General features: G+C 41.5%; 2 protein-coding genes across 5 annotated transcripts; one reads left to right on the forward strand and one right to left on the reverse strand.

Annotated features, from left to right (window-relative positions):
* The first annotated feature begins 4724 nt into the window (after positions 1-4724).
* LOC117794165 (DENN domain-containing protein Crag) lies at positions 4725-15085 on the forward strand. Of its 4 annotated transcripts, none has more exons than XM_034634677.1 (15): positions 4725-5067; positions 5648-5979; positions 6042-6588; positions 6662-6812; positions 6883-7154; positions 7221-7434; positions 7496-7651; positions 7723-7887; positions 9080-10554; positions 10619-10912; positions 11243-11323; positions 12503-12935; positions 13386-13823; positions 13884-14068; positions 14490-15085. In XM_034634677.1, the coding sequence occupies exons 2-15, from the start codon at positions 5679-5681 to the stop codon at positions 14806-14808; spliced, it is 5031 nt and encodes a 1676-aa protein (XP_034490568.1). In that variant the 5' UTR covers positions 4725-5067; positions 5648-5678; the 3' UTR covers positions 14809-15085. The 4 variants fall into 4 exon arrangements, with proteins under 4 accessions (XP_034490568.1, XP_034490572.1, XP_034490570.1 ...); XM_034634679.1 differs by having other exon boundaries at positions 4727-4855; XM_034634678.1 differs by lacking the exon at positions 4725-5067 and adding an exon at positions 5410-5501.
* Positions 15086-16221: 1136 nt separating this feature from the next.
* LOC117794168 (chromatin assembly factor 1 subunit A) lies at positions 16222-20456 on the reverse strand. Its single transcript, XM_034634684.1, has 3 exons — positions 18489-20456; positions 17752-17921; positions 16222-17690 (listed from the first exon to the last, which is right to left on the reverse strand). The coding sequence occupies exons 1-3, from the start codon at positions 20350-20352 to the stop codon at positions 16527-16529; spliced, it is 3198 nt and encodes a 1065-aa protein (XP_034490575.1). The 5' UTR covers positions 20353-20456; the 3' UTR covers positions 16222-16526.
* Positions 20457-21056: the final 600 nt, after the last annotated feature.

Raw genomic sequence — 21056 nt, forward strand, 5'->3', positions numbered from 1 at the left:
TCTAACTTGTTCATATTTAATGGCTTATCTTGGTCCATTTGCCTCAGTGTAGTACGTAGCTTGCTGCTACCGGGTTGAGGAAGAGTAGAGTGTGGGCTTTTCCTTGCCTGTAGCGTTAAATTCTTGTTAAAATATTATGAAAAGTTTATACATTTTTTTTTTCACTTTCTATAGCATAGCTAACCGGCAACTCGGATAAGCTTTAAGACTGCGGCCAGTAAAAGAATTTCCAGCAAGCTTCACATTTAGCCCCTCTCCGCTTTTTGGCGCCATTTAACCCATTCAAATTTGACATTTGTCTCATTAATTCAATGCGCAATTCGCATATCTCGCATTTGTCCCACTTCATTTCACTTCACTTTGCTGAGAAAAGTCTTCAGTTAATCACTTACTGCGAATGCTCACATACAATTTACGGCCATGTCGCACCTAATTAGGCCAATTAAATTAAGACGAAAATTACGCACATTAAATGCAAATTAAGTGGGAATTTAAATTAAATGCATGTCGCGTGCTTCTACCCCTCTTCATTCATATAAATATTAAAAGCAAAACCAGAAAAAATAAGAATCGCGTGCAAAGTGCAAGCTACTAAATGTAAGTGAGTTCTCCTCCTTTATTCGCAACTCCTCTCTAATAACCCGAATTTAATTTAATTGAATGCTTTCACTTGTTCCTAATCCGTTGACACTACCTTTTGTTAATTATACATATATCTAACCACAGGTTAGGCGACTTTTCTATTGTTTCTCAATTGAGAATCTAATGGGCTTCAGTTAATTAATTACTCGTCAATTTAACGATATTTACTATAAATATGTCATCAATTGGGAACAATAATATACAAATAAAAAGGTTACAGCAATAAATAATTAAAAATGTCATGAAAAATTTAAATAAAAATAACAAGTAGAGTCTAAATATTAATAGTTATATTTTAACTCAAATTTATTTTGGAATTTTTAAATGTGCAAATCTTAAGAATGAAACCGAAACATTTTTTCATTAGAAGTTTTTTTATATTGAATATCGAATATTTTCAAAATAAATTGAGCAGCAATAAAAAAATGTTTTATGTTTTAAAAACATTTATAGCTCTGCATTTTAGTTTATCGTGGGCTAATATTTATCTTCTGAACAAGCTCAAAGTATTTAAAGTACTTCTCAATACTTAAAAAAAAAAACAAATCATATTTAATTTAAGAATTCAAGAATTTGAAAATCACTTTTTAAAGAAATGCCAACTTTACATTATTGAGGAATATGTTTTGCTTTATTGAGAAATGGATTTTTTTTTTAATTTCTTCAAGGACATGAATACAAACGGTTTTCGTAAACTTAATTTAAATATATTAAGAATTTGAGCAAAGAATTTTGTCCTGTATTCCAGTTTTGAATCAATTACTGTATAAATAATGAGGAAAGCTGGAATGATTTCCAAATAAAATAATGAGTAAGGCAATGATTTCAACATTCTCTGCTATTTAAGATTACTTGAATTTAAAATTACAGTTTCAGACATAAAACTTAATGTTTTTAACTCTTTCATTTAGCATTCAAAAGAGAATTTATAATGGCATTAACAAAAATTATATATTAAACTATTTTTATTTTAGACATAAAAGTTTGTTTCCGAAAATTGAATCAAAAACAATTTTAAAAAATTAAAAGAAATTTGTAATTGACACATAAGACTTCAGTTCACAAGGGATTGTGAAAATTCCCTAAATTTAACTAAGGCAATGGTGTTTCATCTTTTTGTTTAATGCGTTCCATTTCTCTAGCTTAACAGAACAGAAGGTGAAATTTGTGAAGCGGCCAGCTCCTTGGCATATGGTCTGTCTCTGGGACAAGGACAAAGAGGGGAAAGTTAAATGAATCAGCATTTGTACTTTGTAACTAGGAGCTTGGCTCATCAATCAACTGGAAACTTAGAACTTGGAACTTGGAACATCTGCCTCTAAATTTGATGACCGGCGACAATATGCTAATGAGCTTTATGCTGTCTGTGAATTTAAATGTCGTTGGCTCTGCTCTGCCTTTGAAGCAACCATCCATTCACAAACTGAAAGTGAGAGAGGTCAGGGACTCTGCACCTTGAGCCCCAAATGGAGGCGCTACAAAATGACGGCCGCCTAATTAGTTTAGGTTTTAATAAAAATGAAAATAAAAATAAAAAAATTTTGAAAACTTTTGCGCCAACCTTTTGAGATGGAAAGTTTCGTTCGAATCGCCTCTGATTGGACAACCGCAAAATTTCATTTCAAAACAAATTGAAGCCAAATGAGCGCTAAGCGAGTACTCTGTCATTTTTGTTCGATGGTGCGAAAGGAATGAGAAAAAGTAATACAATTACCGTTTACAAACTCAACGCCTCGCCTCATAATTCAATTTCCAACAATTATGCGGTACACTCACCTGTTTAGATTTGAGGTCAAACACGAGACCAACAAATCAGGTGTTATTTTATCTAATGAATCGCGCGTTGAAGAGACAGGAGACATGAGCAATTCGCCACGCTCGAGACTCCTCCTTGCACTAATGTTTTGCTTTTGTTTTTTATTAATTTAATTCATTTTAGAATATTTAATTCCAATTTTGTAATATTGCACTTTAGATTTAGTCGCCTTTTCGATGTTGGCCACACAAAACAAAAATCAAGAAAATTATCTGCATATACACGTAGTATTTTGAAGTACTCGATGCAACTGCACACAATTTTACATTCCGAAAACTATTTTTGAATTGTTTGCTTGTTTTTTAAGATTGGATTCGGTTTGTTTGGATGCTGCGCCGGCCACACAACCGTGAGTCAGGACTTTCGCATGCGAACTGCGGGCTTTCAATTCAAATCCCAAGCCAAGTGCCCGTCTGTCGACTTAAACGTACCAACCAAAACATTAACGAACCAAAACCCGAACACGCATCCAACGACTGCCGACGCGGCGTATGAGTAATTTTTCTATTTCTTTTGAGCGCTTTCACTGTATCCGCCCACTCAAAGTCCTGAGTGAGCTTATTTCCTTTGAGTGTTAACAGAAAATAAATAAATGCAATGAATATGAAAGCAAGCTTATTACGATTTAGTTAAATTTAGCAAGAAAATTGAATTTATTTCTGTTTATTTTTCTGTTGTCATTTGTAACTCAATTCTGGGTACAAACGATTAAAAACAATTTGCAGAAATTTTACAAACTGTTTTAAACTCTCTAATATCCGATAATTTTGTTAACCTAATAAAAAATAAATTCGAATTTCGGGTTTTATAGAAGGTAGCTTGAAAAATTTAATTTGATTTTGTATTTGAAATTGTTTTAATTATTTGTAGTTCTTAGTTTAGACAAAACTGAAGTATTTTTAAGTACCATAATACATGTTCTAAACAAAAGGAATATTTGAAATATTTGAAAAAATTTTGAGACAAATACTATATATCGGCAAAAGTCACAGATGCCTGTTTGTCTTTTGTTATTCAACTTTGTCTATTGTTCTTAATTAATTTGATTTGTCAGTCTAAATTGCTGTCTTAATTGTTTTGTTGTGGTTTTTATTAAGGCACTTTGTACTATAAATCTTTGTTATAGTCGTATTCAGAGTACTGCATCGACAAGCTGAGCAGTTGATTAATATGAAATTAAATGGCAATGGCACAACTGATAATCAGATGGGAGGACCACATAATTTAATTATCACAAATACCCGTACAAATGTCAGCCAAGGCAGAATCCATTAAAGCAACATTCAACGGGCGCACGCAACAGGCGCGCATGGATATCTCTAAGGATTGCAAACACGACAGAATACTCGTATTTGTAAACAAAAACGAGTCAAGCTGCGGAACCGTGGCATCGCCAGAAAGGGGTTATCCCCGCCGCTTGTATTAGCTTCGTCTATTGAGATGCTTTTGCCCGAGGGGAGATTGAAGACGCAAGTTGAAGTTAATGAGAAAGTACTCGAGTTGAGTGAAATGTGAAGCAACTTGCCGTTATGAATGAAACTTAGCTACTTGACTCAATGGAGAAGTGCGGTCACCAACTGCGCCGTTGCAAATAAGGAATAATAGACAACAGCTTGGCTTTAAATCATGAAACGCATAATTGGGTCTAATGCATGTGACGCCATTGTTCGACTGGATTTGCTCTACTACTCATTTAATTCAATAACAAGTCGGTAATTGGTTCGCGACTGTACGAAAGTGACTCCTTTACTTTTATATAGTCTTACACACTTAGCACAATAATTAAATAAATACAATCAGTTTAATTATAAACAAACAGAAATTTATTTGAATTTGCAGCGCTCACTGAAACGATAACTTTATCGATATGACAACAAGCGATATATCGCACATCAGCTGTTCGCTGGTAGAGTTGTCAAGCGCAGTTGCTAAACAACTTTCGTCACAGTTTTTCACGTTAAAGAGCATTTCAATTGCTGAAAATAATTTTGCAGCATAGATGACAAAACTTGTAATATACAAACAGATAAATAAATTGCACTTAACTTTAAAAATAATATATTTGATTGGAAATTATTCAAAACTTTTCTTTCGATATTTTTAACAGGCAGTAAATGTATATCGGTCATAATCTATTTATCAATCATTTTCATAAATTGGGTATTCATATGCCTAATTGTGTTAGCTAAATAAATAATCGATACATGAAATGTTGCATCGATATAGTGTCTCGATATACGCACAACCCTAGCACCCAATACGCTCTGTGTTTTTTATTGCATGTATTAAACGAAACGGTCGCGACGTAACAAATTGAACAAAAGACGCGCGATAGTTAAGGGCACGAAGTCAATACAAAGTGCAAGTGGGCGAATGTCGCCGCCTACATATCGATATGTATGTATGAATCGTGTCTCCGACTGGTATGAACATAAGTGTTGGCTGTGTGTGTGTGTGTGTGTTTGTGCAACGCTGTGTGGAAATTAACGTAGTGTGAAGAAGTTGCAAAAACGACGACGAAAATTCGAAACTAAAATCAAAGACGCAGCAGCATCTCGAGCAGCTGCAACAACAACAACAACAACAGCAACAGTAACAGCAACGAAATTGTAAGTTTTACTTATGCGCTCGAACAACAGCTACGGGAACGGGAACAGATTTTGATTACAAATTCGATTCCTGTAAACAAAAACTAAATCAGAGGCAGCAACAACAAAACAAAAGGCCTGTCATTGAACAGCAGCAGCAGCAACAACAACGGCAGCGGAAACGGCGTTGAATCATCATGCGGAACTTGTTTTTGTTGTACTTTGTGGCCGCAGCATAATATAACACAATAAAAAAACAACAACAAAAAACAGCAACAACAAAGTCCACGATACAAGCGACGTCAACAGCGACTGCGACTGCGACAGCGTCGTTTCATATTGAAGTTCCAGCAAAAAGTCGCTTGGCTGTTTTATTTTTATTTTTACTTTGGTTTTGATTAAACTTGTGTGTGCATTTGTAATCAGCTTTTGGCGATAGCAGCGACGTCGGCAATGTAAACAATGATTTTCCCCCCACTCCCTCCCTCCTACTCCCACTCGCACTCCTCAGTTGAATCTATGGCGCTGTCTGTTGCCTTAGCTCCTTATTTTTTATCTTATCAATGGAACTTAACTTTTAACTTTTGGCATTTGCTTGCAGTCAAGGCACACACAACTACAGACGACCCGACATGGAGGAGAAACGTATTGCGGACTATTTTGTGGTAGCCGGAATGCCAGAGCAGCCGCAGCTGCTCCAGGAGAACATATTCAATGATTCGGGTCGCCTGCGGGCGGCCAACACAATAGAGCCCATCACAGATATTGGCGTCTACTTTCCACTGCTGGGCGAACAGTTGCCCGACGGCTATGAGCTGCTGGAGCACACGCCCACTGGTCTGCCCGCCAATCTGAATCATGGCTCGGTGCGTACCACCGAATGCTACATATACTTTCGACGGGGCAAAGATCGGCCGCCACTAGTGGACATAGGTATGTGTGTGAATCGCGTCAAATGAAACCATCTTAACTAAGCTAGCTTCTTCTATGTGCAGGTGTGCTCTATGATGGCCATGAGCGGATCATGTCGGATGCTGAAATAGTGGCCGAAACGCCAGGCGGCCGTGTGGCCAATGTGAATAACTCGTCGGCGAAAACGTTTCTCACATATCGACGAGCCCGTCCAGACATGCCCTGCAATGAGCTCGTGGTCACCGAACTCTGTGTGATTGTCCAGAGCAAGGGAGAACGCCCACCGCACGCCTTCTGTCTCATCTACAAGACACTGAATAAGGGTTACGTGGGCAGCGATGTCTATTTGTGCTACAAGAAGTCCATGTACCGTCCCAAGCATATTAGCTATAAACCGGAAATATTGTTACGATATCCCACCGTGGATCACACGGACTTTCCACTCAAACTGTGCCCAAGTGTGCCACTCTTTTGCCTGCCCATGGGCGCTAGTCTGGAGGCGTGGCCACATGTCAATGGCACCGAGAAGCGCAAACCGATCAGTCCAGTTTTCAGCACCTTTGTGCTGACTGTCGCCGATGGCACCTACAAGGTCTATGGCTCAGCTTTAACCTTCTACGAGGATTACGAGTAAGTAGACATGAATTTATTGAAAACTATCAATTGATATTCTTTATCCTAAACATTCAATGGTTACTTGCAGTGAGTCGCAGCTGTCGCCGGATCAGAAAGAGTTGCTTGGCTGGAGCGAGGAGTTTGGCTCACAGCATTCGCTGCACATGATCAAGGCCATCTGCCTGCTGTCACATCATCCATTTGGCGACACCTTCGACAAGTGGCTCAAATATTTGCACGTAAGCGCAATTTCACAGACAATTGCTAAACAGTTTCTAATGTTTCTCGCTCTCTCACTCTCCCGCTTAGCGCATGGTTCTGTATGGCATCAATATACCGATTCCCGTGGAGCGTTATATTATCCAACTGCTGGACGAAGTGCCATTCCCAGCGCCAAGCATACATCTACAGCTGTCCAGCGAATCGAATGATCGCATATTGCTCACACAACCCGAGGATTCGCCATTGCCGCGCAGTGGAGCCGGGTTTCATATGCTCCTTCAGAATCTGGGCACCGACAATTGTCTGCATGTGCTCCTGCTGGCGCTCACCGAGCAGAAGATACTCATACACTCGCTCAGGTGTGTCAACTCCTCGCCTCGGCTCCCCTTCAGGGCTTTTGTCTAATCTCTCTTAATCCCTTGTAGACCTGCTACGTTGACTGCCGTGGCCGAAGCCATTGTCTCGCTGCTGTTTCCCTTCAAATGGCAGTGTCCCTATATACCGTTGTGTCCACTGGGCCTGGCCGAGGTGTTGCATGCCCCAGTGCCGTACTTGATTGGCGTTGATTCGCGCTTCTTTGATTTGTACGAGCCGCCCACAGACGTCACCTGCATCGATCTGGACACTAATAACATTAGCGTAAGCCTTTCAATCCTTCAGTTAATACGATTCCTAATCTTTTAATGATTTCTGTATGCAGTTGTGCGACTCGCAGCGTCATTTGTCCCCCAAACTGCTGCCGAAACGTGCGGCACGTCTGTTGCGTCAGACGCTCACCGAACTGGAGAACGCCAAGCCCATTAGCTATGACTCCACCAATAGCTTGGATCGGGACATACGCAAACGCAAGCGTGAGGTAAATATGACATGCAACTCTCTACACATACAACTGGAACTTACTTATGTTTGTTGGTGTTCCTCATGCAGCTGGTGCTGGAGCAGCGCATTCAGGAGGCATTCCTGCTCTTCATGGCCTCCATATTGCGGGGATATCGTGACTACTTGGTGCCCATATCGAAGGCGCCGTCTGTTGGCGCCACAGATCCAAGTGCTCTATTCCAGCTTAAGGCTTTTCTACGCTCTCGCGATAAGGTAAATATCAATAAAGTCCGAAGTTCTCGCGTTCGCATATCTTTGGTTTATGTGTCTTTCGTGAAAACCAATAACAATCTATTATTTTACTCAATTGAAAAGCATATTTCTTGGCTGACGTCAGAATCGTCTTTGCGAGAAGCGTAGAGATAACAAAGGTGTCCCGTTTATATTTCCAGCTAAACCAATCCATAATCATGATTGACAAATATCATTTAAAAGTAAACAATCTTGATTTTATTATCAGTTTAGAGTTTATACCTACATTTATTATCGTTTAGTTGAAATTATTTACAGATGATAAATTTTTTGCAAAATTTTTAATTAAAATTGATTATTTGCAATGTTTGTTTATTAAGATCAATTGTTGTTTACTCTAGCCATTCAATTAAGTTCGAGAAAATGTGTACTATATGATCGTACGCGACTTAGAGATACCCTGTAGTCATGTATCTATTATTTGATATTTTAAATTTAAAATCAAACAATGTGTGTCTACTTTTTATATTCCCCGAGATAAAGAGAGTCGCATATACGTAAAATACCCCAAAGCTGGTCATGCTCTGAGTATTGCAGGGTATAAAAAAAAATTGATCGAATCATCTGTGAATCATTTGAAGTGATCTCATAAATTCCTAAAGCAACCACAAATGACTTATTTTGGGATATACGAAAAAAAATCGATGAATAAGAAACCCGCTTCAAATTTACATTTCATTGGTTATTAATATGATAATAATAAGTTAATGTTACTATGCGATGACATACTATAATTTTCAGTCCATTTCCTTTTTATATTGTTAGTATGCTTATCATTGCATAGTTCAAATGCACTTTTCGTAATTCCACTTCTTAAATGGCTTAAAACTAAAAATTTCCTTGCAATAATTGTTTTCCACTTAATACTTTATGGATTAGAAAATAATTGCTCACTGTTTAATAGTTAAACTTTAATCTTTTATTTACATTCATAAAATAACAAATTTTTTGATCTTTTTCGATATCAAATATACCAAAAAGTAAATAAAAAATATGTAGTAGAATTAAAAAATGAACTAAAACATAAATGTAAGTTTTGCGCGGATTTCTATAACTAGGACCATGCCATTTCCACCAAATTGATTAATTTAGTTAAAATTTGAATTTATTTATTTTTAACACTTCCCTATTTCCCCTTCTCTTGCCTTGGCAGTCGCACCAGAAATTCTTTGAGCTTCTGATGAAAACTCAGATGTTCATAAGATTCATTGAGGAGCGCAGTTTTGTGTCCGATGGCGATCATGGCTTGAGCTTCTTTGACGAGTGCGCCGAGAAGGTGGGCGGTTACGATGAGACGCCCGCCCAGCTGCATCTGGTGGATTGGGACACGGGACAAAACAGCGAACGGACCAAGTACATCTTTCCGCCGGACAGCGTGACGAGTGCGTCGGGTGGAGGCACCTCCAACTATCATTATCATAACTTTACGCTGCAGCCAGAGCTGTTGCAGAGCACAAGGAAGACGGCGCTGTCGCAGTTCCTGCAGCTGCAACTGAATGCTTCACTGTCGCCGGGTTCCCCCATCGCACGTCGGACCAAGCACGAGGTGAAGCTGTCGCAGAAGATGGCCAGTCGTTGCCAGCAGCATCCGGAGGCATGGTCCAAGTATCTCTTGGCCACCTGCTACTCGCTGTACTTTCTGATACTGCCCTCCATGGTGTTGGATACACGGCATGCGGGCAAGGAGCATGATATACTCCGTGCCGCCTACGATGTCCTGGTGCGTGCCAGCAAGCTGAAGATCACGTGTGATGAGTTCTGTTATCGCATCATGATGCAGCTCTGTGGCATTCACAATCTGCCGGTGCTCGCCGTCCGCTTGCACTATCTGATGAAGCGTTCCGGCGTTCAGCCGAATGCCTTGACCTATGGCTTCTACAATCGCTGTGTCCTGGAGTCGCAGTGGCCCAGCGACAGCACGACGCTTAGTCAGATACGCTGGAACCGGATTAAGAATGTTGTCATGGGCGCTGCGCACTTTCGACGCGCCGGGAAGCGTCGTGCCGCCTCCAAGGTGTGCAAATCTCTCAGCGCCTCGCATGATCACAATCTGAGCACCTTGGAGATGGTCGATGGCCAGTCGCGCAGCAGCCTGGCCAGCTCTGGAGAAGGCGGTGGCGGTGGCGGTGGCCTCCTTGACTTTGCCGCCTTCGATAGGTTGCGCAACAAACTGGGCAGCATTGTGCGTCAAACTGTAACTGGCGGTGCTCCAGATGCGCTGCCCACGGGAGATGTGGTGAACAGCGCTGGGCTCCTCATCAGTGGTGAATCCAACGCAAGCAGCGCCAATGGAAGCACTCCTCACACGCCCCATACGCCCACATATGGTGATGATTCCCAGTTGCTGAGCAAACCTCGCAAGCAAATCATGAGTATTGGCGATGGGGAAGATGATGACGATGATGAAGATGCTGATGGCGTTGCTGATGACGATGAAGATGGGCAGGTGGAGAGTGAGGAGCAAACGACGCCGATTACACCTCAAAAGATCAAACAGGATCGACAGTTTGCAGGCGGCGATTATGAGCTAGACGTGGATGTGGATGTGGATGAGGACCAGGACGTAGACGAGTTGGATGAGCATGTAGTTGCACAGCGAGCCAGACAACGTGTCCAGAGTCCCACCAAGTAAGTAGCAGACATCCAGCAAAAGTTCAAAATATTATTCATAAATCACCTTTTTTTTCAATAGAATCTCCCCGAGGACGCCCGTCACCCAAAACGATCCACTTGGGGCACTCAACGAGGAGGAGGCCACGCCCACACAGCAGCCAGAGACACAACCAGAGATTGCAGCAGCCACAGCTCTCAATAGCAACATGTACAGCGATAAACCGATTCTGTTCCGCGGACAACGTAGCGCCACCTTTGACGAGTCCACGCAGATTGGCAAGAGTATGCACAGGTCGGAGACGATGCCGGTGGCCAGCAGCGGAGTCACACACAGCTTGGCCAATATTGGGTCATCGCTCAAGTTCACATTCGGGTAACTATATCGCCTCCAGTTGTTGGTCACAAACAAAGTGAAACAAATATGATGATGATAAAGAAGATGGAAAAGGAGGCGACAACTTGTTGTTGTAATAAGTATTGTGTGCCTTTCACTTGCAGAAGAATCACTCTCACACGCAATCCACTTGCATTCCACAGTCACTACACATACACACAATCAGCTGCAATTTTTCTCTTTTTTTATTATTTTTATTTTTTTTTTTTAATTTGTTTATTTGAATTCTCTTGCATTTTATTCCATATGAAAACTCTCTCAAATCGCTCCAATTCGTTTCTGTGCAACGTTTTTTTTTTTTTATCGTAGACGTTATTCACCCGCACGATTGTCCCTTAAGAAAGACTTGAAATTGCCCGCCAATATTATAGAAAATATATCAAGCATAAGGTAAGTACGTCCTCGAAAAGATATTCGATTTACACACACAAACACATATAAATATATATGACATACACTAAGCGAATGCTATGCAATATATGCATAATTTACAATCCACAAACTCCACATTGCTATTAGATGCTCAAAAATGTGTGAGATTTTTTCATTTAAGATATTTAATTTTTTCAAGCACAAAAATTTTGTACTTGAAATTTATTTGAATTTATCACACTTATAGTAATTTTATTATTCGCTTTAAAAAACAATTTCCTTATCGAATCATTAAAGGAATTACATAACATAGCTATCTTCATTAATATTCTTTTGGAAATTGCCTTTTGAACTATTATTATTCAACTCCTTAAAGTTAATTTGCTTATAAGTCAAATAAGTTAATTAACTATAATTAAATACATTTATTTTGACGTAAAATATTTAATTTTAAATTTAAATTATTAATTGATCAATAATTTTCAGCACATCGTATTATATAAAAATTTATAAACTAGCATTTATTGCAAAGCATTTGTCGCCTTACACACTTACATATTACAATTGAATTTACTTATGTTCCACATGAGTTCCACATTGGAATAAGTTGCTTGCAGCTTTACACGTTTTGGTGTTTGGTTATCGGCTATCGATTGTCGTTTCGCTCTCTCAACTTTTATCTCCTTGCTTCGTCGTCGTTGTTTGTCGTCATCTACTTTATCTCAATATCGATGCCGATATCGAAGTCGTTCTGGTTGTTGTTGTTGGTGGCGGGCAATTCAAGGTTTGACACAAGCCTCACACACACACACACACACACACACTCACACATTGATCGTTAACAACTTACAATCGTACATTAAATTGCCAAAAACGAAGAAAACACCAAATTTAACATCCACATAACTGCAACAGCACTCACTCTTACCATTTCTCTCACTCTCTCTGTTTGTCTGTCTCTCACTCTCTCTCTCTCGCACTTGTGTAAGCAGCTCAGCAACTAACGAAAAATACCGTATATAATCCACATACACTTACGATCCATCGTTAACTGCTGCTGTTGTTGTTGTTTCTGTTATTTTTGTTGACATTACACTCTCTCTAACTGTATTATACACCCACCATGTGCTTGTGTAAACAGAAACTAACGGCACTTACTCATGCATAATTCTACAATTACATCCATATCCCCAACAGCCCCAGCCTGACGGGCAAAAAGTCCAATGAACTGATCCAAGGAAGCTTGAGTAGCATTAAATTTGCGGCGAATTCGTTGACGCGCAAATTTGATGAGATCAAGGGAGCAATTTCGGCGAATTCGACGCCGGTGAAGACGAACAATGGAAACTATGTGCATCATCATCCCCATCACCTGCAGCATCATCATCATCATCAGCATCATCAGCCGGATGCATATGCGGGCGGCGAGGAACATGACACACCAGGCGGCACCGAGGAGGGCAAATTGCGACGCGTCTCCAGCGATCTGGATCCTTGGGGCAGGTTGAGTGAGTCCCGCAAGTCCAGCTATAACAATTTAGTGCCGCTGGGTGAGAATAGCTCCAGTGCAGCTCTACAAATGCACGCATTCCCCGCGGTGCCCGACAATCTCTACAGCCTTATGACGGAGGTGAGTACACTTGCTGGAGGAATACATCTATCTATTTAGCATCATCAAGAAACTAAAGGAATCATATAAATACACTTTACAATGCAAAAATCATTTGACTTTGATAGATTAAGAACCAAAGGATCCCAAATAAGATTTATTTGTTAAAAAATGAACCAATTATTTGGATGCATGAGAAAATCACAAATTTTCTTTTTTTCTATGGGGTAATCTCAAAGAAAAAATTATTATTCTCAAAATTTTATAAAAAAAAAAAATATATTTGAACTCTAATTTTACATTTTTATCATAAAAATTTAATACTTGTTTGGTCAGTTTTTGGCTTGAGATTGAGATTATATTAATATGTTTTGCCTGACTTTAGCACAAAGAAATTTAAACACAAATACATATGTTCATGAATCTATAAGAACAGACAGACATCTCAAGTGATATTGATGATTATTTTAGGCTTCTGCGGATCCCGATTGCGATGTTCTGATACAGTTGACGACCTGCTCACAATGCCACAACTGCTCGGTGCTCGTCTATGATGAGGAGATCATGAGCGGCTGGTCAGCGGAGGATTCCAACTTGAATACCACCTGTCATGCGTGCAACAAGCTAACGGTACCCTTCCTATGTGTCCAAATCACACGACTCTCATCCACTGAGAGTGAGACAGATGGTGAGGGCGTCGCAGCTGACAATTCCAGTCTGACGGTACCGTATCTAAATCCACTGGTACTGCGCAAAGAGCTGGAGAATATACTCACCCAAGAGGGCGATATGGCGCTCATCAAACCCAACTTTGTTGAGGAACATCCTATCATCTATTGGAATCTTTTGTGGCTCATGGAACGCATCGAGGGCAAGACACATCTGCCGGAACTTTGTCTGCCGCCAACAGTAAGTGTAACGAGATTTGAGTATAATGAATCGGTCAGGGATTAATCCCTTCCATTCCAGAGTGATGAGGAGCAACTGGATCCACTGACCAAGGTCAAGACGGTGCACATACAATGCCTGTGGGATAATCTAAATCTGCATAGCGAAACCAGCGGTCCACCCATGTATATTCTGTATCGGGAGACGCAACCGACGAGTCCATTGATCAAGGCTCTGCTCACCGATCAGGCGCAGCTCAGCAAGAAGTAAGTTTTGGATTCGATTATTTAAGGAAATTCGTTTTCCATTGTTGTGTCAGCCTCTGGTATTAAATATATCGAAATTAGAATCCTTATTAATCATGAAGATTTAATAATACCTACAACAACTTACGGATCTTTTATGATATTAAAATAGAGACTTAAAACTTGGTTTGTAGGTTCCTGGATACCGTACACAGATCAAGTTTGTTTTAATTGTTGATTTGGACCACTATATTATATAGAACGATAGGCCGAAAATGAAGTTTTAGTATGAAAAAAAATGGTTGTATCGGGACGTACCGGAAACGAAACCGGGACCGAAACCGATATTTTTTTCGGTTTAATTCCCTGGTAGATTCATTAGTATTATTTGCATTTCTAGTTCATTCACAAATTAATTTTGTAATATTTTTTTTTTTTACAGCGTTATACAACAAATAATTTCGGCGATACGTTGCAACGATCTGGCAACGCCGCTAAAGCGGTTGGCCAACGAACGCCACAAGCTGAAAAATAACGGTGTGGAGAGATCGCACTCATTCTATCGGGACATACTCTTCCTGGCGCTAACGGCCATTGGGCGTGCCAATGTCGATCTGGCCACATTCCATCGCGAATATGCGGCCGTATTCGATAAATTAACCGAGCGCGAGTGCAACATGTACTATCGGAATCAGGATCTGCCGCCATCGGCCTCAACGATCTTCTGTCGGGCGTATTTTAAGCCCTTGTTGTTGCCCTGACGGGCGGCTGTGAACTATGGAGACTGTGACGAGGATGTGGATGCGGATGCGGATGATGAGGCGGACGATGATGTGAAACCCTAAAAGACAAGGCGACCAAAAAGTAACAAACAACAACAAACTACAAAACGCTTAACACAACCCACATCAAATGACAAAAACAAAAATGAACATGAAAAACAACAATTTGACTTGTAAATGACTTGAACTTAAATTTTAAGTACTTAATTTTTGTGTGTTTTCCTTTGAATTAATTGACAATGATTTTGTTGCTTGGCACTCTCTCTCCATCTCTTTTTTATCTAGCTATCTCTATCTAGCTCGCTCCTACATGCAGAGCCATCTCTTTCACACACACAAATAATCCTGTAAATGACTGGTTTCTAAGACAATACACCCCCTCCCCTACACACACACACACAGACAGACTCAACTGTTTTATAGATTCTTCTTCCTTCAAGATGACCCTCGTCATATTTGCCTTATTATATATAATATAACGGTACATATATGTATGTCTGTAATTAGTTTGTATATGAATGTTTGGATCTATGTATGTATGTAGGATGTATGTATTTATCATCATTGGATCGCATCGCATCGCCATTTTCATTGGCTAATTATTAATTAATATTTCTAAAATATTAATTAAACCGATCGATTGACATCCACTTTGTTGATAGCTATGAAAATGGAAAATCGTCTCGAAAAGAAGGGGGTATAGACTCGGGTGGGGTGGGATAGGCTCGGGGTTAGGATTTTACGTATATTCGGGGTAAAATGGGGCAACAACAATAGACAGCAACAACAACAACGATTACAATAGAATATATATAAATTAAATCGGTTATAAAAGTAAATAACATTAACAATACATTCACTGCACGTTTAAAATACATAAAGTCCCCTTTCACACACACACGCACACACACATACTGACACAACAAAAACATCGATAGCAAAAGAAAATTTATAAGATTACAATTGTGAAACAACTTATTTACATCTTCAGCAATTTTTTTTTGTCGGGCGTATTAATTAAATGTATATTTAATATATAATTAAATTAATTTAAAATAAATTGCAAAAATAAAAAACTACGATTAAAAAAGTGATTTTTTGTCAATGTTTTTAATTAAATTCAATTTCAACTAAAGATTGCTTAGATTAATTGTGCGACTTCTTGGCGCCGCTGCTTACAACATAACGGAAAGAGCACTCTTAACCATTGCGTACACATCCGATATACTATATATAATATCAACTTGCAAGCTATAAAAAGATTACGCAATTTGGCGTTAAAAAAATTAAAATTCAACCACAGGCACGTTGCAATTATCAGATCGTTGCAAAAGTAAAAAAAATTATATATATTAGAAGAAAAACATAATTTTTGAACGATTTTTTGTATCATTTAGTTATAAATAATAAACAAAATTTATTTCTTATTGTGGAAATACATACGGATCGAAAAAAAAATCATATTCTACTCGTAGATAAAGGCCGAGCTGACGGACAATGGAGCAATCCAAGTGGATATTGCGTTATTTGGATTGCCGATCATCGTTGACGACACAAATGTGGAACGTACACGGCTAGTACAGTGAACACTACGGCTAGGCGAACTTACAGACTACGTACGTGAGGCGACAAATATATAATTATGTATAAGCGGAAGAGGTAAACGGCTGAGGTAACTCTGGGATTAGATCCTCAGCCTAATCGGAAAGCAGCACAACATCATCAACGATGACGGGAGGAGGTGCTGGCGAGGAAGAGTGTTTGCTTTCGGGGGCTGTCGGTTCATCGTTCTGCTTGCGCAGATATTGACTGATGAGAGCATTCTTGGTGGGGGCATGGAACTGCTGATCCCGTGCCACAGACATGAGGAGTGTGCCACGTTTCTTGGTGCTCGAGGCAACTGTCGAGGGTGAGCATGTGGATGTTGTGGGCGTCGATGGCGTTGATTCGCCGCGCTTGGTTAGCTTTTGGATATCTTGGTTGGACTTGGGTGTGCCGCTCGCCTCAGTTGACTCTGGCGGTGGCGTCGGATCGCGCAACGAAGTGTCCGCCTTGCTGGCTTTGGGTGTGAGCGTATAGTTCCATTGATTCTGAAGCGTCAGGTCGTCTAGTTTATACTTTTGTAGCATTTCAGCGTTGACCACCCAGCAGAGGCGTTTCTTGGGCTTCTTGGATTTCTTTGTGTCGCTAACAGTGTCCACGACGACGGGCTTCCAGCTGGCCAGCTCATCGAACTTCTCACGGATAAGTGTCTTGGAGGGCAGAGCTTGTGTCTCCTGCGTCATCTGTGTCTTCAAATACTCCATATACTCGGAGATGAGAAAGACCTTGGCATTGCTGTTGCCATGGACTAGACGCACCAGCTGCTGCAGCAATGGCTCATCCAGCTGCAGCACCATGGGCTTGGCCTTCGTTTCCTCGAGCGGCTCCTCCTCCCGCACCAGCTCCGGCGGCGGCTCCAACGTCAGCGGCTGAAGCAGCCAGCAACCGTACATGTCGATGGTCTGTGTGAAGACAGCTGGACATAGCTGGGACTTGTTGCCGTTCTCGTCCAGCCAGACGGGTCCCAGCAAGCGAGGCTTTATCTTTTTGGTCTGTTTCTTCATCTCCTGGGCAAACTCCTGTTGCAGCACCTGCAGCTTGGCCTTTTGCGCCTCGCGTGTGTTGCCATCCTCGAGCTCGCCATCGTTTTGCAGCTCCTCATCACTGAGATGGCCATGGGGCACAAACCATTCATTGTATTCCTCCTCCGACTCCTCCTCGGACTCACGCTCCTTCTCATCCTCACTGGCACTCAACGATTCACCCGGCTCCTCCTCCTCCCACTCGCAATCCGAGTCCACCTCATAGTCAAAGTGAGCCTGCAATGGATTACACATAAATATTATAACTAATCTTGGATGAGGTGTTCATATACACTACCTTATCCTGTCCCAGTGGACGTCTTGCGCTGATCATCTGGCTGCGCTTGCGCCAGGTGCCATAATAGGGCGGACGTCGGTTGTCCGCAAAGTGCAAATACTTGGCACGCATCCAGGGCAGCTGCTTGGCACGCTCCTCCACAATGGGTGTGCCGGCATTTGCCAGATCATCTGTAAGGAGCATTTACGTTAAAAGTTGTCAGCTCATTTTGGTCATTGATTATTGTTTACCATTATTTATTTTTCATTATTTTATCTTTTATTACAACAAATTCATATAAAAATGGAACTGCCACGAAATTCAGTATTTCAAAATCTATACATTTATATTGATATCAAATAATTATTTAGGGATCTATATTTGTGGTAATTAATGTATTATCTATTAACCCACTGAATCGCATCAAGACCGGACAAGTAGAACGGCAGATATGGCGATTTAATTATTTCAAAGTAATACCAGTAATATCTTTAAAGTACTTTTATATATATCGATATAAGTAATTGGTATCCTATGGTCGGGATCTCGATATTATAAAACATTTAAATTGACTTTTATATAAATATTGAAATTGAATTGTTCTTTTATAATCTGTTTATATAGATCTAATTATAAAACATGTTTTTTTTAAATGGAAACTAGTATTGATCTATTTACTGAATTCTTTACTCAGATATAAGGTATCTCAGTTAATCTTGCCTCTTTTGGGGTTAGATATTCTTTTTTAGGATACTTACCAACCACCTGGACATCGTCATCCTCCTCCTCGTCCTTGGCGCGTCTCTGCAGCCGGGCATCGCGTTTGCTGCTCAGCGGCTTGTGCCTGGCCAGACTCAGTTCGCCCAGGTACAGCTGGGTGCGAGTGGGACGCTTGACGCGTCCAATGCTCTCGTTCAGATCCTCGTCGTCGTCCTCATCGTCGTGGAAGAGACGATCCAGTTGGTTGCGCGTGTCGCTGGCGATTGTGGCCCGGATGACGGGTGCCATGATCATGTCGTCCTTGATTTGGAATGGGCGAAAGGCCAGCGATTGACTGTTGCCATTGCTGGGGCCGCTGTCGCAGCTGTTCTGATCCTGATCCAGGGATCCGCCCATCGACTGCCTCGGTTGCTTGGCCACAAAGAATTTGGTGAACGAGGCGGCGGCGCGTTTCTTCTTCTGTTCGGCCTCCTCCTTCTCCTGCTCCTTGCGGCGACGCTCTTCGTCCTTTTTGCGCTGCACCTCCTCCTTGGCCTCGTTGCGTTTGCGTTTCTCTTCATCCTTTTTGTCCACCTCGGCTTGGCGTTTGCGTTCCTTCTCCTCGCGCTCCTGTCGCTTCACTTGCTCCTTATCCTCGCGCTCCTTGCGCCGCTGCTCCTCCTTTTGTTCGCGCTCCGCTTTCTTTTGCTGCTCCCGCTGCTCCTTCTCCTGCTGCTTGAGGCGACGCTCCTCCTGCAACTTGCGCTCCTTCTCCTCACGCGCCTTGCGTCGCTGCTCCATCAGCCGCAGCTGCTTGGCCGTCAGAGTCTGTGACTTGTCGGCCACAGCGCAGCTGGATTTGTCCTCTTTGTCCTCCTTATCCTCTACCTTCTCCCCCCTGTCCTCTTTCTCTGGGGACGTCTTGTTCAGCGTGTCCGTGTCCACGTCCATGTCCGCATCTGCATCCGCATCCGTGCTAGCAACCTCTTCCGACTTGGACTCGCAGTCGCTCTCTACAAGCGCCTCATCCGAGTCCACATCCATCTTTGACTCCGGCTCCTCAATCGCTTTTACTACTTTCTTGGACTCTTTCTCTTTCTCCGTTTGTTTCTTTGCCGGCACAGGTGTCTTGGCCTTTGCTTTGGACTCCGTCGCCTTCGCTGTCTCAGTCTCAGTCTCCACCACCTTGGGACGCTTCTGGGGATTCAGCTCCTCGGCAATGGCCTCGATATCGTCACTGGAGTCACTGCGCTCAACTGCCAGCGGGATCTTGGCCAGAGGCGCATTCTCCACAGACTCCGCCTTCTTCAACGACTTGCGACGCTTGGAACGTTTATTGCTCAGCGGCAATTTGATCTGGACAGGCAACGGATGACTGACGCTCTCCGAAGAAGGCTTCTTCTCCTTGATCTTCGTGGCAGCGCTGTCCGCAACAGCCGCGTCCTCCTCATCCTCGTCATCGATCAGCTCCACGACATCCTCGGACTGCAGAGTCTTGGGCTTCTTGCTGGGCGTTAGCGCTGCCACGCCCAGTTCCAGATTCTCTTTGCTGTTGGAGCGGCGCAGCTGCTCCGTGTCCGACTCCTTGTCGCAGCCGTAGGACAGCTTTCGTTTACGTGGTTCCCGTTCCCGCTCCACTTCCTCCAAGTCAACGACCACAACAGTGGACGCAGCTGCAGCCAATGATGATGACGATGATGATGGTGATGCTGATGAAGATGGAGTTGCTGATGATGTTGTGGCTGCTGCCGCAGTCTTTGCCACAGGCGTTATCAGCTTGAAGGGCAGACGCGTCTGCACAAACTTCTTGCCACCGCTGCCCGTGTTGTTGCTGTTGTTGTTGGCATTGCGTTCTGCGGATTTCGCCGCATTCGCGTCTTTAGCACGTCCAGAATTTGGCGTTTTCACAATGCCGGCTGGCATCTTATGACACTTGATTCGACTTTCGTTTATATTTCTACGTTAATTGCAGCGCACTTTACTTTTCTTCAATTTTACTTTAATCGTTCACGCGCGCACACACAAACACACACGCATAACAATTGTGGAAAAGCGCGCCAAAAACAAAACATACACAGATGTTTTTAGTGTTGCATCAAAACAGGGCTGTAGATAAAATATCGATGTGTATAGCGATAACATATTTAAGAGCAATATTTTTTCTGATGAAAATTGATATTAATTAATATCGAAATATGATCGATATTGATATTTTTTGAGTTATCAACTGCCCAACTTTAAACCTGCGAAGCGATAATTATCTGCAATCGATACTTTGTCATAGTTGGCAACGCGTAGCGACCTGCAATGATGGTAGTGTAGATGGCGCCAGTTCAACTATTTAAATTTCGAAAAAGAATAATTAAATCAAGTTGTTGTTTATGTTGTAGATTTTATTTATTAATTGAAATATATGAATGTAACATTTTTTTTATTGGGTCACAACAGCTGCTCTCCACTCCCGCCTACGAAACGCCCACCCTTGAATTAATTTGATTGTTGTTCAATTTAATTAATAGGGTGGCAAATCGATTACATTTGTATAAATTAATGTAATCAGTTACGTTTTTGTCCCAATTATTAATTTTTTTACATTGTTTACGCAGTTTAATGTAGCACTTTTATTA

The sequence above is a fragment of the Drosophila innubila genome, chromosome X, assembly GCF_004354385.1.
Source record: "Drosophila innubila isolate TH190305 chromosome X, UK_Dinn_1.0, whole genome shotgun sequence".
NCBI lineage: Eukaryota > Metazoa > Arthropoda > Insecta > Diptera > Drosophilidae > Drosophila > Drosophila innubila.